Source organism: Gadus morhua, chromosome 16 (assembly GCF_902167405.1).
Source record: "Gadus morhua chromosome 16, gadMor3.0, whole genome shotgun sequence".
Classification (NCBI taxonomy): domain Eukaryota; kingdom Metazoa; phylum Chordata; class Actinopteri; order Gadiformes; family Gadidae; genus Gadus; species Gadus morhua.
The window spans coordinates 26443300-26459197 of record NC_044063.1 but is presented as its reverse complement, the minus strand read 5'-3'; the positions used below and the strand labels follow the sequence as shown (position 1 = coordinate 26459197).

The 15898-nt window shown below is 44.9% G+C and overlaps 1 protein-coding gene across 4 annotated transcripts in view; it reads right to left on the bottom strand.

The window, feature by feature from the left end:
- coq8b (coenzyme Q8B) overlaps positions 1–14683 on the bottom strand; it is a 14824-nt gene extending 141 nt beyond the window's left edge. Inside the window, exons 1-16 of one of the 4 annotated variants that reach the window (XM_030381948.1) lie at positions 14585–14683; positions 13953–14134; positions 11810–11972; positions 8884–9086; positions 8642–8708; positions 8269–8343; positions 7632–7751; positions 7023–7108; positions 6605–6745; positions 6438–6519; positions 4741–4834; positions 3076–3217; positions 2873–2980; positions 2470–2535; positions 1630–1716; positions 1–908 (exon numbers count right to left, since the gene is read on the bottom strand). The exon at positions 1–908 is cut by the window's left edge and continues 141 nt beyond it. In XM_030381948.1, the coding sequence (XP_030237808.1) occupies positions 591–908; positions 1630–1716; positions 2470–2535; positions 2873–2980; positions 3076–3217; positions 4741–4834; positions 6438–6519; positions 6605–6745; positions 7023–7108; positions 7632–7751; positions 8269–8343; positions 8642–8708; positions 8884–9086; positions 11810–11972; positions 13953–14134; position 14585 (1935 nt within the window). In that variant the 5' untranslated portion in view covers positions 14586–14683 and the 3' untranslated portion in view covers positions 1–590. The remainder of the gene's footprint in view (positions 909–1629; positions 1717–2469; positions 2536–2872; positions 2981–3075; positions 3218–4740; positions 4835–6437; positions 6520–6604; positions 6746–7022; positions 7109–7631; positions 7752–8268; positions 8344–8641; positions 8709–8883; positions 9087–11809; positions 11973–13952; positions 14135–14584) is intronic. The other 3 variants (XM_030381950.1, XM_030381949.1, XM_030381951.1) reach the window with 3 other exon arrangements.
- Between the last annotated feature and the right edge of the window lie 1215 nt (positions 14684–15898).

The following is a 15898-nucleotide window of genomic DNA, read 5'->3' as shown; positions in this document are numbered from 1 at the left end:
TTGTCTATTACCACAAGAGGCTTTTCACATAATTACTACCTTCTTGGAACATGTTGCATGTGTAGACCTGCCCTTGGCAACATTATTGCATATCAGCATCTGCATGGCCTTGGACGTCTACAGTGTATCGTTTGACATTGATCGAGCATAAATAAATCAAAAAAACGAAAAAAGAAAACTTTATTAATACATTACTGCAGATAATTATTATACAAATACAAGTATATTTATCATCAACTAAATATATAGTAGCTTCCTATTTCATGATACCAGTTCAGTGTCAGAGAAGTCACTGGAGTGCATCAGTTGAGGAGATCGCCAGAGTCCAGACAACCAGTTCAAGTCAAACCCACAGCAGCTCCACCCAATCAACAACTGCCAGTTATCAGCCAGGTCAGAGTTCACACACTGTTACAAGCCAGAGGTGTGGACCTGCCGCCCACACACACGCATGCACAGTAGTTCAGGACTCCTCTCCTCTCGCGACAGCAGAACATAAACAACCCCTGGCCCCCGGGAGCAGGCTCACACGTCCACAGAGCTCAGGGAGTACATCTCGGGTCCATCCCACAACACGGCGCGTTGTTTATCTAAGCAGCGCCTTCGATGGCGGCGGCAGCCTCTGCCTGCCGCTTGCTCCGCTCCTGGTACGCCCGGTGGATCTCCAGGAACATGCCCCGGCAGGCGATGCTGGCGCCAAGCTTTGAGCAGATGAGGAAGGAGCCAGCCATCTTGCGGTGGAGGGAGTAGCTCTCCTCGGGCGGGGGCGTGAGGCGGTGGCGCAGCATGACGGGCACCAGGCCGTGGATGCGCTTGGTGGTGCTCTGGCTGCTGAAGTCAAAGGGCTCCGCGGAGGAGAAGGCCTCGCCCAGGATCATCACCGCCTCCACGTGGGCCTCCTGGAAGGCCTGGCGAGCAGGGGGGGGGGGGGGGGGGGGGGGGGGAGGGGCGAGGGGGTATGGTGTGAGTATGGTTCATATGGTTTTTAATAGAGCGCGGTGTTTACTCTCAGACCATGACTTTACGGTGCTGCTCGGGTTGAACTGCCCAATAGGGCAAAGCAGCGCATTTCATCTAGGCCCTAGATTCTGTACCAATGACCAACAACTACTACTACTGCAACCACTAATACAACCACCGCAACTACTTCTATCACCACCACCACTATTACAACTAGTACTACTACTACTACAATATAATTTATCACCTCATTCTATAACCATAACTGCAGTAAATTGAGTCCACTTAAGAACCCTATTAAAAGTCAAACGGCCGTTGCGCCGTTTAACTAATGATTAAATATCTCCTCCGTATAATTAAGCACTACAGGCAAGAGTCTAAATTGTCAAGCGTAAATCAGCACCGGCCACAGAACACGGCTCGCTTTCCAACGCCGAGCGGAAAGCAAAACACCCCTCAGACTGGAGACGTCTGGGAGGCGGAGCAGCTTGCGGCCCGGGGCCTTGCTGAGGCAGCGTGACCGTGCAGAAAGCCAGCGGCAGACGGCCGACGAGCGTGACGGCCCCCGCAGCATCGGACACGAGTGGAAAATAAGCTGAGCCGGGGCGTGTTAAATATGAATGAAGGCCGCGTTGAGGAGAGGGGGGAGATCCAATAAAAAGAGCCTACCTTGGTCTCGAAGCCGGTGAGGAACTTCAGGTCCTTGGATTTGGAGAGAACCGTTGCTCGATCGCCCACTGAGGCCGCGTGCACCACCTGAAGACGTGCACGCGCACACACACACACACACACACACACACACACACACACACACACACACACACACACACACACACACACACACACACACACACACACACACACACACACACACACACACACACACACACACTTTAGTGAACAACCTAAAAATATATATAACCAATTTATATTTAAGCAATATCACACGAGAGGGAGTGCTGTTGTACTGAATATGAGCACTGCTGTGTTTCGGTCGTAGGTACGAGGCTGTAGGCCGAGTGCCGAAGATAATCACAGCCTTGCTGATATTCATTACAACAGCACAACATTTTGTAAACACAACCGTTCCACAAACACCCTTTATTAGTTAACAGTAATAAGCAACAACAGATTATGATTTGTTTGTCTATTTAAAATTTTTTTGGCTCCGCCAACACAAATATTTCCGCAACTGGACTGGGACTGAACTGTTGCCAAGCAACACATAAACACACTAGCTAGTTAATAACTAGCTAGTGTGATACATGTATAGCTTAAAGTCCCAGTGCTGTCATATTCCATATCAGCACTCATGGAATGCCTCTTGTCCAATCAAATTACTTGGTCGGCTCCAACTGTTGTATAATGGTATATACATATAAGTCGGTAAAGCCCTCAAACACCATTGTATGCGTTGTACACTGATACGAAGCTTGGCCAACATTAAACCTCCCGTGTTACGTGTCACATAACATGGCTAATCCCCTTTGTACTCTGTAATGATCCTACCTGTATGTAGTCATCTGTGAAGGCCTCGTCGTAGCCTCTGCATGCACCGAAGTCCAACAGGATGACCTAATATTGGGGGATAACAATACATGGTCATATCTTCTTCCAAGTTCCTCCGCTTAAGAAAGACGGTCAAAGGAGTCTGTATATACAGACAGCACGACTGTGCAAAGCTTCAATAGATGTGTGTAGACATGGTTTATTTTGTATGCTTACAAATGTCATCAACGCCGATGAATGTCATGAACTTCAAATAATGTACAAATGTCGATTTGGTTCCTGGATATGTTACGAGATCCACAGCAAAAGGACATGTACATCAGCCTGGCAGGGAGGCATGTCGTGGTTTCATCAAGTGTTTCACGCGGTGCGGGCGCGATGAAGGGGCTGCTGCGGCCCTCACCTTGTTGGTCTCGGCGTTGTAGAAGAAGTTGGCCCAGTTGGGATCCGTCTGCATGAACCTGAACTCAAAGACCTCCCGGAGGCACAGCTGCAGGATGCTGAAGCAGATCTGCAGCGGCGAGGGCGACCAGAGCGTTAGAGAGTCAATCAACCAGTTGACATCGCTCCCACCAAGGTCCCGGTGCACCTGGGGGGGGGGGTTACCTTATTCCTGGTCTCCTGATCCAGGTCGACACAGCGGTCCAGGGGGACTCCGTGGATCAGTTCCATGGCAAGCACCTTGCGCCCAGACAGCTCCTCGACCACCTCAGGGACCTGGAAGAACTCATGGCCCTCCAGCAGGGTCCTGGAACACGCACGCACGCACACACAACCATACACACACACACAGGCACACACACACACACACACACACACGCGCAGATGTGTCTTTCAGTCATGGCAGTTAGAGGAGGTGGGCAGCTGGTCTTCATTGTGTCTAGTTAAGTAGTCATTGTGCATCGGTCCAATTATTTAGAACAACATGAATCTCCCAGAGGCATGGTCTTGTCCATATTCGAGAAGGTTGTGTTAACAACAGACATGGTTTTGTCTGAAGATATTCTCGGGGCTCGGCTTAGACTTTGGCCAGATATATAGTCATTGGAATGTGAGCAAGAGAAAACTTGCTTGTTGCGTTCAGTGTCATCTATCTGGATGCCAGCGAAAATGACTGGAGCTATGTGCCCTAAATCAAGCCTTTTAAATCAAACTTAAAAAATTAGATTTATTATCTCAAATGAAATATGTCATTGGCGTTTCCATAGAAATGAAAACGGCAGTTACCCTCCAATTCTTAAACACAGACTTCAAAATCTGATCAGTTGACCTTGAATACATCTATTTGTTTAACAAGGACTGTGTGTCTGTGTCTGTCTGTGTCTGTGTCTGTGTCTGTGTGTGTGTGTGTGTCAGTGGAGGCTTCTCCATTGAGGAAGATCCTTCTTAACATTGTTGAGAACAAAAATGTAGATTGTCCAGACTACTGTAATGAATGAATGCCCTTAAATATGACTACTTTAATGCCTTTGTATATGTAATGTTCGTTTCCCTGGGTAAAGGGACATTAGCACCCTCCCATTGACTCCCATTCATTTCCCCGAAAGTGTTGGCGGCCGGTGAATAACATGGGGTTCAATGAGAGAGAGGAGGAAAGTCCTCCTCTGAGTGGGTGTGATAGCTAAGGGATCTGGATCCCGCCTACGTTTATTCACGAATAGGCTGGGGCCCTGGCTGCGCTATGAACCAATAAGCAGGAGCCCTGGCTGTGGAGCAGCCCGGAGGGAGGGGTTATCCCCTCAAGGGTAGGCTACGAGAACCAACAAACCCGCTCAGTCATATGCCTCGTTTCCAACGAGTGGTGCGCTACTGTTCGTTGCGGTACAGTGTGGCTCTGTTCGCTTATATTGGCGTTTCCGTAGCCCGCGGCCGGGCTGCGGAGCCCGCGAGGAGGATAAATAGTTGTGAAATAATGTTCTTGTTGTTCTTTTAATTGGTTTGTTACTCTGACCGCTCTGTTTGATATTGTGGAAAGGATTTTAGCGAATGATTCAGAGCATGATGCATTTTAAATGGCATCACTTTTGTTATTTCGTCTTCATTTTTTTTTTTTTTTTTACAATTGTAGCTGAAAATAAACATAGCCCAATTATAACCAATAGCTTCAGTCACTGAGGGCAAAAATAGGTGTGTGTGTGTGTGTGTGTGTGTGTGTGTGTGTGTGTGTGTGTGTGTGTGTGTGTGTGTGTGTGTGTGTGTGTGTGTGTGTGTGTGTGTGTGTGTGTGTGTGTGTGTGTGTGTGTGTGTGTGTGTTCTCTAACAACAGCCCACCTAAATTTCTTGGCGCACTCCGCCTCCCTCTTGTAGTCACACTCCCATGCGAGCTCCCTCTGGAGGACCTCCAGGCTGCTGTCTGCAAACAGGCCTGGTGCAAAAATAAACAGTGTGCGGAAGAGGAACAGAGGAGGGACACATTAAGACGTGAAAGCCCCGACTACTGTCACAAAAACAAGCATCTAAAAACAACTAAATGCTTCTGGTTACGGATAATAGTCCTACATTAAATATATATATTTTTAGAATAGGTATGTGTATGCTTATTTACACAATAGGGGTGGGAATCTCTTGGCACCTCACGATTCGATTCCGATTATGAGGGCAACGATTCGATTCGGTGAGAAAATCGATTCATTGGCTGAAGCATGTCATGCCCCGGTACGAGAGGTGGCGCTGTACCCATTTCAACTAGTGGTAGTAGAGCCACCCGCTGACCTCTTGACCTCACCAGCAACAACAAACTCAGGCGACATTCGAGAAAGATGGCATACGAAGAGCAAGATTAAGAGCTACATACTTCTACATGTTGTATGTGATGTACCTAATAATTACACAAAATAGATGCACAATGGCGCTCTTGCTTTTGCTGTTTTCGACGACGACAACAACACGACTATCTATCGTCTGCTACTTCTGGCTCACAGCCCCGTGAAAAAATCGCGAGAATGCACAGAACACAAATTCCGATTCCAATCCAATTGAATGTACACATGCACGATTAATGCAATTATCAATCGAATAATCTAGAGGTCTTTGTCTGACGATGAGAAACCCGATTCGGTCCGATTTTAGTCAGACTAAGGTGTATACATGCATACAAATATAATCAAAGTCGGACAAACCCAATAGTTTGGTTTTGTCGAGTCATGAAAACGCACTTACTGACGGCGGACTCAACCATGTAGGGCGACAGCAAGGTCGTAGGGAGCAGTCCGGGTGAGGGACACCTCGACACTTTGAGGATCTAACTATCAACCTTCCGGTTACCAGCCAACCCACTCTACCTCCTGAGCTACTGCCGCCCAAGGACGCAATTGTAGGATGCAACTGTCTCTGTATCAGTCAGTTGAAACAGTTGGCTGATTATGTGAGTGTACGCTGTTGTCAGAAGGCCAGACATAGTTGGTGCCCATCTGAAAACGCTCTTTGGTTGTGGCTCAGACAAACATGGAGAATAGCCAAGTCTTCCCATAAATGTTTCCAATGATTACTCAACGAGATGAATTAACGTGGGCACCCGAGTATCAAAAGTCACATAACCAACACACAAACTGACTCAAAACCATGGCAGGGCAGAAGGGTTGCTACCCTCGATCAGGACTTAAATAAAAGCCCCCAAACACAGCTGACGGGCTAGTCATGTCAGGGTAGGTTACACCTTGTTAACATGACTATTACCCGGGATGGACAAAGGGGGGTTAGTTACAGTTAGTTGTTGCTCAGAGTTCACCTAGATTCTGCATAGCCACCCCCTCCTACTTATTGAATGTTGAACGTCCTGGCCCTTAATGTATCCTCTTATTGTATGTCATACTTAGTTATAGTACTTAGTTGTGTGGCCTCTTATTCTAGCTTTCTTTGTGGTGTACAGGATTGGGTTAACCTAGCGATAAACATTCTGACAGCACCAACAGCGATATATTGTTTCACCTTCTTCTGACAAATGCCCTCAATTTAATTGTAAATCTTACCATCTGGCAGGATGACGCTCATCTTCAGTACAGACATCAGGTTGTTTATGTCACTGTGGATGCTCTCTGCTACTCCTGGGTACTGCCATGGGCAGATCAACCAGAAAGGCACGTTTGAGTAACACTTCACAATCCCACTTTATACATGCACTTCTTTGATCGCTTACCTGGATTTTCATGGCAATTTCTCGGCCGTCTTTCAAAACCCCGAGATGCACCTGGCCGATGGACGCTGCGGCAAATGGTTTGTCATCAAAAGATAACAGCTGATCCCTCCAGCCTGAGCCCAGCTCCTCCGCCAGAACTTTCTAAACAGACCAGAGATAGGGTTCAAACTGCTGTGGTGCGATGCCGAGCTGATACATGTGTATTTATGTCACCATCATGCACTGGGCCACATCTAGGTCGATTCATTGCCAAATCTATATTGATTGCCTCTGACTAATGATATCCTTGATACAGTCGTACATTTCATTGGTTTGGTATACCATTACTGTTTACTGCAGTACAGTAAGTCCGTACACTGCACCTTGTGTAAACCGAGGGGTCGTACATTGTGTCTGCTGGCGGTGGGCCTCCACTTACGTTCATCTGCCAGGGGGGCATGAAGTCGGCGCTCTGCCGGACCCTCTCAAAGATCTTCTGCAGCTGGGGGTTGATGAAGGAGTTGTCTGGGGGGGAATACCAAAACAGTGTGACCCTCATCGCTTAAGTTCGGGACACACATTCCACACAGACATGTGTGATATGTGTAACATTTCACACAGACAAGGGCGGCAAGTGGCTCAGGAGGTAGAGCGGGTTGGCTGTTAACCGTAAGGTTGCTGGTTCAATACCCGGTGCCTCCTAGCTCAGTGTTGATGTGTCCCTGATACAGAAGCCTCCCCCTAACTGCTCCTGACGAGCTGGCTGTTGCCTTGCATGATTGACACCGCCCTCAGTGTGTGAATGTGTGAATGTTAGGCAGTTTGTAAGGCGCTTTGAGTGGTTTACATTTACATGAGGTTTCCGGAGGCATGCGCATTTCAATCGGACAGCCAATTGAATGGCTGCCTCAAGATATCTGAAGTCCCTCTTCCCCAGACACTGATGCGCCCTGATGAGATCAGACTAGCCAGTCTGATCTCATCGGGGCGCATCAGTGTACGGAATCGCCCTTCGTCCTCCCGGTGACCATTGTTACCGAGTACGCACCTTGGATGCTGAGCATCTGGCCGATCTTGAGTGCGGCACCGCGGACCTTGCATAGCGTGTTCACTATCCTCTCTGCGTTGGCCTCGGACAGGAGCGGAGAGTCCATCACCGCCCCGGCGTCTTACACACACACACACACACACACACACACAAAAGCATTTAGATCTGTAGTTATCATTTATAGACAAAGCGCTGAAAGTGAAACATAAGAGGGGTGCAAGAATTATTGTAAGCACTCATTACCATCTCAATTATCCTGGAATGAGATCCTCTCTTATGGTACACAAAGGATTTGGTTGGATTTGATAGTGGATTTGTTAGTTTGAAGTGGTGCTCTCAAAGCGGTTGTTTAAATGAGGGCCTCTACGGCCCATTGATGCGTCTGCCATCAGAAGACCCGGGGGGATCTGATTGAAACACTTGTTAAGAGAGCACTGATTCCATCGGCAGCAGGTACTGTTAGGTAATCAAGCAGATCGCCAAGCACTGCTCACCGAGCGTCTGTCTATGGAATGTGCCAGGAGTCCTATGTGGAATAAGACCTTTTTATTTTGTCAACTCAGTAAAAGCCAGAGGAGAGGACAGGGCAGGATTTAGCTTGGCAGAAGGAGAAATAAAACCGGATTTAGAGCTTCACCTCCTGATCGTTTGCTGCCAAAGGACTGCTTTGCCACCTCTGCAATGGCACCGATCCCCAGCCCGACTGCAAGCCCTGCAGAGTCAAGAGGGAGAAAGATACCCGTTATAGTCTCAACCTCGTCTCCAAAACATCCTGGATATCAATAGCAACTATCTCCGTCTCCAACTAAAATAGCACATAACATTGGTGTAGTTATATTGGACATCCAAACATATTCTGGAGAGATGAAGACATCGACAGGAAGCACATTTTAATTTGGGAATATATAAAATTGACAAACAAACACATCAATGTATTCTGCATTATACTTCATGCAGATTGGGTAAAACAAGAGGTTTTTTTTCTATGACATTCACAAAATCATATATACCGCCAAAGTTAGCCAGCCTGCTTATCCTAGTGGCAGGAACCTTCCTCTCCCTGGCCCGGTCACTGAGCTAGGGAGAAACATTCAAACAGAACTCTCATCAACAATCCCTGAAACTCCAAGACGTGATCAACAGCATGATTCTGTCATGCATTACAAATTTACAAGCATCTGAAAAATAACTGCATGTGTTGTCAGGAACCAGCATTATTTCCTCAAGGACAAATCCCTGCCCGTTGTCAAACCTTTTGTCGGACGGGTTTGACCAAGGCCTGCTTGGCCTCCCGTGCCTTCTTGATGTCCTCCGGTGTGAGCCTGGCCACCACGGTGTCATGGATGAACCTGGCCTGGTAGCGGTGGTGGAGGCCTGCTGAGGTGTGGAGGAACCTGGCCGTCTGCCCCGGCCAGCCCGCTCCTCCTTGACTGTTCCCCTGGCGTGGAGGCACTCCTGCATCGTCAACATTGGAAAAGTATGGAAGTCACACATATTATATGCATCACGTTATACGTGCATGTAGAAACCCAGCCTATTTTGGTTCATAGTTTAGAACTATGTTTGGTTCATAATTTAGAACTATGTTTGGTTCATAGTTTAGAACTAAAATAAAAAATGTGTAGACCTGCAAATTTCCCCACCGTGGGACTAATAAACGATTATCTTATCTTATCTTAGTTGCAAGTCATTTCAGTAGAGTAGGGATGGGCGTGAGGACAGGATACACACACAAACAAAGTTTTCTGAAGCAAATGTATACATTTTTTCTGTGCGGGGCCACTAACGCAATTGCTTTGTGGGCACAAAGCAAATGAAATGTATAAAATTTCTGTGTGGTGCGTGCCGTGCCGGCAGGCACGCCAGAATTCAAAAAGTTAAGAGATGGCGGTTAGAGCAAAGCGCAGCGAAGAATTGAAATACCTTGGTTCGGCCTTGGTTCGACGTGATTTAAATTGTGAGACGCATATTTATTTTTGTAAGACAAATGTGTTTTGAACGTTTGCAAAAATAAATAATGAATACTCTGATAACTCTGACTGTTTTGATGGAGAATAAGCATTACATGTTTGGTTGGTAATATTGCCGTTCATCATTAGGCCTATTCCTGCTGCAGATGCGCTGCATTCTAAAAATAGATTTGATTAAACGAGTACTCGATTGATCCTCGAGGAATTCCTTCAATCACTCGAGTTTGGAATTTACTACTCGTGCCCATCCCTAGTAGAGAGCATCTTATTTTTAAGGTAAATTAAAGGTCCGACAGGTGGGCGTGTCTACATAGATGTATGCTGGATAGATCAGTCTACCAGCCTACCCAGGGGACTGTAGCAAAGGTTGCTCATCCATCCATCACACATCTAGGTGGACACGCCCACATGTGATGTCATAAGGGGCAGATTTCCAAAACGGCTTGTAACGGCTAATCACACCACACCTGGTGGCATGTCATGGGACCTTTAGCACTTCTGTGTCCTGCAAGTATGCAAAGATCTGCAGAGATCAACGGCGCTATTCAGAGAGGGAACAAGACCCTTTTTACGGGTGAGGACCTATGTGTACGCAAGGACCCCCCCCCCCCTAAAGAAGGGTGTTGCAGCGCAAAAACCTTCTTGACAGCGGTTTGCATAATCTCTGATAGGTTGAGTGGAGAATTTGGGTAGTGTTGTCTTTTTTGACAAGGAAAACACAAGAATACATGCGGGGGGGTATTCCATCAACCGAGCTAAAGGCAAAGCCGGGCTTATTACGCTTAGCCTCGCTCCTTTAAGCTAGAGTTGCGTTCCATCAACGTGATTTAAAAGGAATCTCCGTTGAGTAACCATGGCAATTTATCAGACTAAATGAACCTGGTCGGTACCAGGCTAACTGTCAGGCTTACTTGAGCGGTGTTTCAGAGGAGTCCCATCTGGCGGAAACAAGTGTACCATCAGAATGTTCCGCCAAGCCTAATCCGCACGATTGTCATTTATGTAAATATATGTAGTACAAACAGCATATATTAATAAGGGGTCTGAGATTAAATTATGCAAATAAAATAATTTGATGAATTGATATCTATTGTTATAGTGGATATTCTCTCAACACATTTTTACCTAAAACTATGTATTCTGTCAAATTTGTGAACTAGCAGTTCGGTGAGCGGTCTAGCATTTGCCCTGAGGTTCGGGCGAAGCGAGTTTGCGTTTCAGTACGTATACCAGAGAAATTAGGCCTAACAATTGTATTTTTATATAATAAATATGTTATGACCAAAATATAATTTGCAAAAACCCATGGTAAAGTTAACATTAATATTAATGTTACTGATAGTGAAATTGATACACTGCTGCATGGGAAATTGTCAGCCACATAAATTCCTTTCAGGTGAGTTTCTCGGCAGGCAATTAGTAATTAGGTGGGGATTGAACCCCGGACGACCGGCTGCAAGTCCGACACATTACCTCGAGACTATCTAGTATCTCTTGAATACAAATCTATGGACAATATTAAATCTAACTAGTTACGCTTAATAGGCCTACTACTTATTCATTCAGAAGATCAGCGTTTTAATTGCCAGGCGGCCTCCCTGTTCTTATTAATGGTTACGGTGTTTCCTCTTCGATTTATTATATGCTTGTACTCCTCGTAGACCTCCCCAAGCAGCTTCTAACCCTTTTCGGACATTTGATCCATGATTCGACATTCACGGTTCTGGGCTGGTTACATATCTCTGGAGCGGGCGTAATCCACGATAACGTAAGGCTGGCTTGAACTAGCCTGAGCAAGGCGCGGCTGAACTGGGTTGATGGAACTGCTTTAGCCTCAAGTCGAAGTTGGCGTAAATTCTAACCGGGCTTAATCAACTAAGCGCCGCCTTTGTTAGCGACTTTGATGGAATACCCCTCTGGTTGCAATAAATCAACAGTGCATTTAGATCGCCTTTTCAACATGTTTTCAATGGAGAATGCTCGCAATTGCGTTGCCAGATTTGCTCATCAGTTGATGTAGAATTAGGGTTTGACAAAACACATTATTTTGTCAACTTGTGTACGTGGAAGCATAAATGCCTGCAGCTTTGCAAAGATCTGCATTGTTGATTTGCACAAACATGCTGCAAGCGGAACAATGAGCTTTTTGTCAACACGCTCCAATGTGTAATGCACTTATTCAACTGAATCCACTGTGTTAACTTTTACCTGGTAACGTACCTGATGTGGACTCTGCAGTGGCTTCAGGACCAGCATGGCTCTGCCTGGATTCACCGGCTGAGAACTCTGAGCCAACAGACCACTGGGCAGCCTCTTCCGGCTCCATCTCCCAGCCCTCGGCATCAGGGAACACGTCCTCTTTCAAAGACTGCTGATGCACAGCAGTAGGTCAGGTTAGCAAATTAATGAAAAATATTGTCTCGGATAGTTTCATCATTCCACAGCCCTCTACTCTGATAGCCGGTTTGTTGGGAGCATTCTGAGGCACACTGGCAGCCATAATGATACCTCGTCCACTACCAGTCGGGTGATGAACTTGTAGTGGATGAGGCGTTATACCCCACATACACACACACATATACACGCACATACTCGCCATGTAAAGCGTATACCGTGAAAACTGCTATAAATACCGCTATAAATGCAATCAATAATTATTGTTATTATTATTATTGTGAAAGGATAAGTTATCTATTTTGGATCCAACGGCCTAACCACAGATTCTAGAGTGAATACACCATAACTACGCAAATTGGTTCAAATATATCTGCTGAAAATATAAGTTTACAATTGTTTTCCCAAACGGTTTTTAAAGGAGCATTGAATCAATCAAGTTTGGTTTAATTTCAAGCACAAACTGAACTTTTGAACTCCAAATACACCCTGTTAGGATGGTGCGGCGAAGCTTAAAACCTGGCCTTGGATCTTACTAATTACAAGAAGAATTTACACTGTCTACCTGTCAAGAAAAATAATAGTATATGTTCGGTCCCTAGCCATGAAAATAAGAATTCATAGCTCAGTAACAATTTTTATTTATTTTCTTCTATGGCCTGAAAGGCTGAAGCTGTGACTGGTTGTCCTATGTAATGATGTCAATCCCCTAACTGATACATAATGAATGGCCGAACATCATGTTTGTAGGATGCACTTTGATGGAAGGGACCTTTGAACTTTAGATCAACCAAAACATAATCAAGCATCGCTATCTAACCAGCTTAGCTGCTCCCTATGTCGGAACAGTAGCCGACCAAACAACAGATACAGGGAGTATGATTAATCAATTAACCATGTCGGTTAATTGTAATAAATCGGGCATCTACTTATAACAACACTTTTATCAACTCAGATCTGTCACTATAGTTTGCTAGAAATTGAGTGTGTCACATCCAAAGGCGATCACCTATCTTTACAGCCTGTTGATGGTTTCATGGAAATCAGCAGTATATGAGATCATATTCAATACAATGACCTATGTCGCCTAGGCAGAAAGTTACTTCCTGGTCCATAGAATTTCATATTTAAAACTCGTTATTGCAGTTAAATAAGACTTATTGTGTGTAAAACTTTTTGTGTAAATATTGTCAATTCATATTTTTTTGAATCCTAATTGTTCAATATTTAGTTAATATTCGCTGATATCGTTTTTCTTTATGTATCTTACAAACCAACCTCAACAAGTCCCTTTCCTTGTATATCCTGTATGCTTCGCCTTCAAAATGTTTTCCTTTTATTTCCTTTATCAGTCAAGTTATCCATCGTTCTACAAATTTTACAACGTTTGAATAGGTGCTGGTGAACAGCATTGATGTTAATCCGACCCAGCCAGCAGTGGAAAAAATGTCTGAAAGATGCACTGTTATGTGTCCGGACACATAACTATTGATCTAATGCTTGATTCGTTACCATTTTTTCCATACAAAAAACGGAGACATGTTACAGTACACCCTCAACTTCCAGTTTTTAAAAAGACTATTCATGAATAAATGTTTTTAGACTAATGTCACAATGCCTTGTTGACTTCAATTCTAACCTAGACCTCTAGACAGGAACAAGTCAGCAAAGTCAACAATGGAAATAATGGTGTCTAAACTCTAGAATCGCGCTATACAATCTGTGAGTTGGCCATTCGATCCCAAAATGGGAAACCAAACCTTTAAAATAAATAAAAACACAGCCATTTTAAGAAAACGTGTATAAGGGTGAGCAATGTCAAATTACATCTGTATGAGGTCCACTGAAGAAATTACTTGCATGAAAAAGCAACAAAAAAAGTCTGGTAGCTAAATACTATCTTGCTAAGGGCATATATTTGCATTTGTACTCCTCTGAAAGTCTATGTTAAACTCACAGCCTTGCTGCCTCCCATTGCAGTGCCCACCAGTCCCTCCACCATATCCTGGGCAGCTTGGGCGACACCCCCAAGGGATGAGTTGCAGGCCATCAGCCTAAGATGTTCCCCTTGCGTGCTCACCAGGGCAGACCCCACTTTACCTGCGCCCCTCATCACCTGCAGCATCTCAGCGAGCTGCACTGTGAAAGCACACAAGAGAAGATTTTCTTTTTAAATTAATGAATTACACCATGTAACAGTGCACACAGTCACCATACTTACAAAACCATTCATAGGTACTTCTTATTATTAACCAAATTTTTAGGGATAATTATAAAAGGCAGTTAAACAAAGATGAATGCAATGTCCATGCAATGTATTGGCGGCTGGTTCAAGTCATGGGATAATGTGTAATACACATTTATTAAGGAAATAAACCGTTCAATCCACGATTTTGAAAGGCTTGCCTTAATATCAGATTTACATTACACGACCTCTATCACGTTAGACAATATGTTGACAGGTCGGGCACGAGTTGTGCAACGAACGAAGATACACCAATAATGACAAATAACACAGTCAATGACAATCACAACGCATCTCCTCCAAAGGTTTCCCGCAATCGACCTCACTCCTAATAATTGTCTTACTGTTTAAAACGCGATGGAGCAGAACACGATGTCCTCTAGTTAAAAACAGTTAAGTGAATGAAACATGCCAGTGTTTTGTAACGCTCTGGTATCCGGAAGTGGAGGCTAGACTGACATGTCAGTCAACCAACCGAAATTCAGAGAGTAAGAAAAAGGGCGTAACCCAGGAGGTTAATTGGTTTTGTAAACCTATGGGGGTTGAGAAACAATACGCTGAACCAGTAATCGTCGACGAATCATAATAAAAAAAGATAGTGCTTTGAATGACAACGTCCAATAATAATCCCTTGAGTTGGTGCCCTTTATGAGTGGCTGAGTGTCATGAGGTACCTTGACTGTAAAAAAAAAAAAAGGTGTCGCTCAATGTTGATTTTATGCTGACCTGTGATTTTAGTTGAGACAAAAGCCTATGATTCAACAGTTGTAAATAGATATACAGATACAGACAGACAGACAGACAGACAGACAGACAGACAGACAGACAGACAGACAGACAGACAGACAGATAGACAGAACGACAGAGAGACAGACAGATAGACAGACACACAGACTGACAGACAGACAGACAGACAGACAGACAGGCCGACTGATAGACAGAACGACAGAGAGACAGACAGATACACAGACTGACAGACTGACAGACAGACAGACAGACAGACAGACAGACAGACAGACAGACAGACAGACAGACAGACAGACAGACAGACAGACAGTTAAAAAGATATATAGATTGAAGGATGGATAAATGGAACCATATATAGATTTTGCAGGACCTACTACAATGATAGCCCCACAGCAAATGCCAATATTAACCCATATATTCTATAATTATTATATTATTCAATATGCATATCTCAGATGCAAAACTTGCAAACATTTATTACCTGCCTAGCTTGTGCATTACGCCTTAATTTAGGATTCAGTGACCAGAAAATAATAGGCACTAAAATCATCAGGTCACTGAGCTGACCATGCCCGAGTACCACCGTTTGAGAGAATGAATTAGAGGCTGTGAAAGATGAGAAGATGGTCATGGGAGAGAGAGAGAGAGAGAGAGAGAGAGAGAGAGAGAGAGAGAGAGAGAGAGAGAGAGAGAGAGAGAGAGAGAGAGAGAGAGAGAGAGAGAGAGAGAGAGAGAGAGAGAGAGAGAGAGAGAGAGAGAGAGAGAGAGAGAGAGAGAGAGAGAGAGAGAGAGAGAGAGAGAGAGAGAGAGAGAGAGAGAGAGAGAGAGAGAGAGAGAGAGAGAGAGAGAGAGAGAGAGAGAGAGAGAGAGAGAGGGCTAAAGGAGGAGGGGAGTCGTGCCGACGCCATATA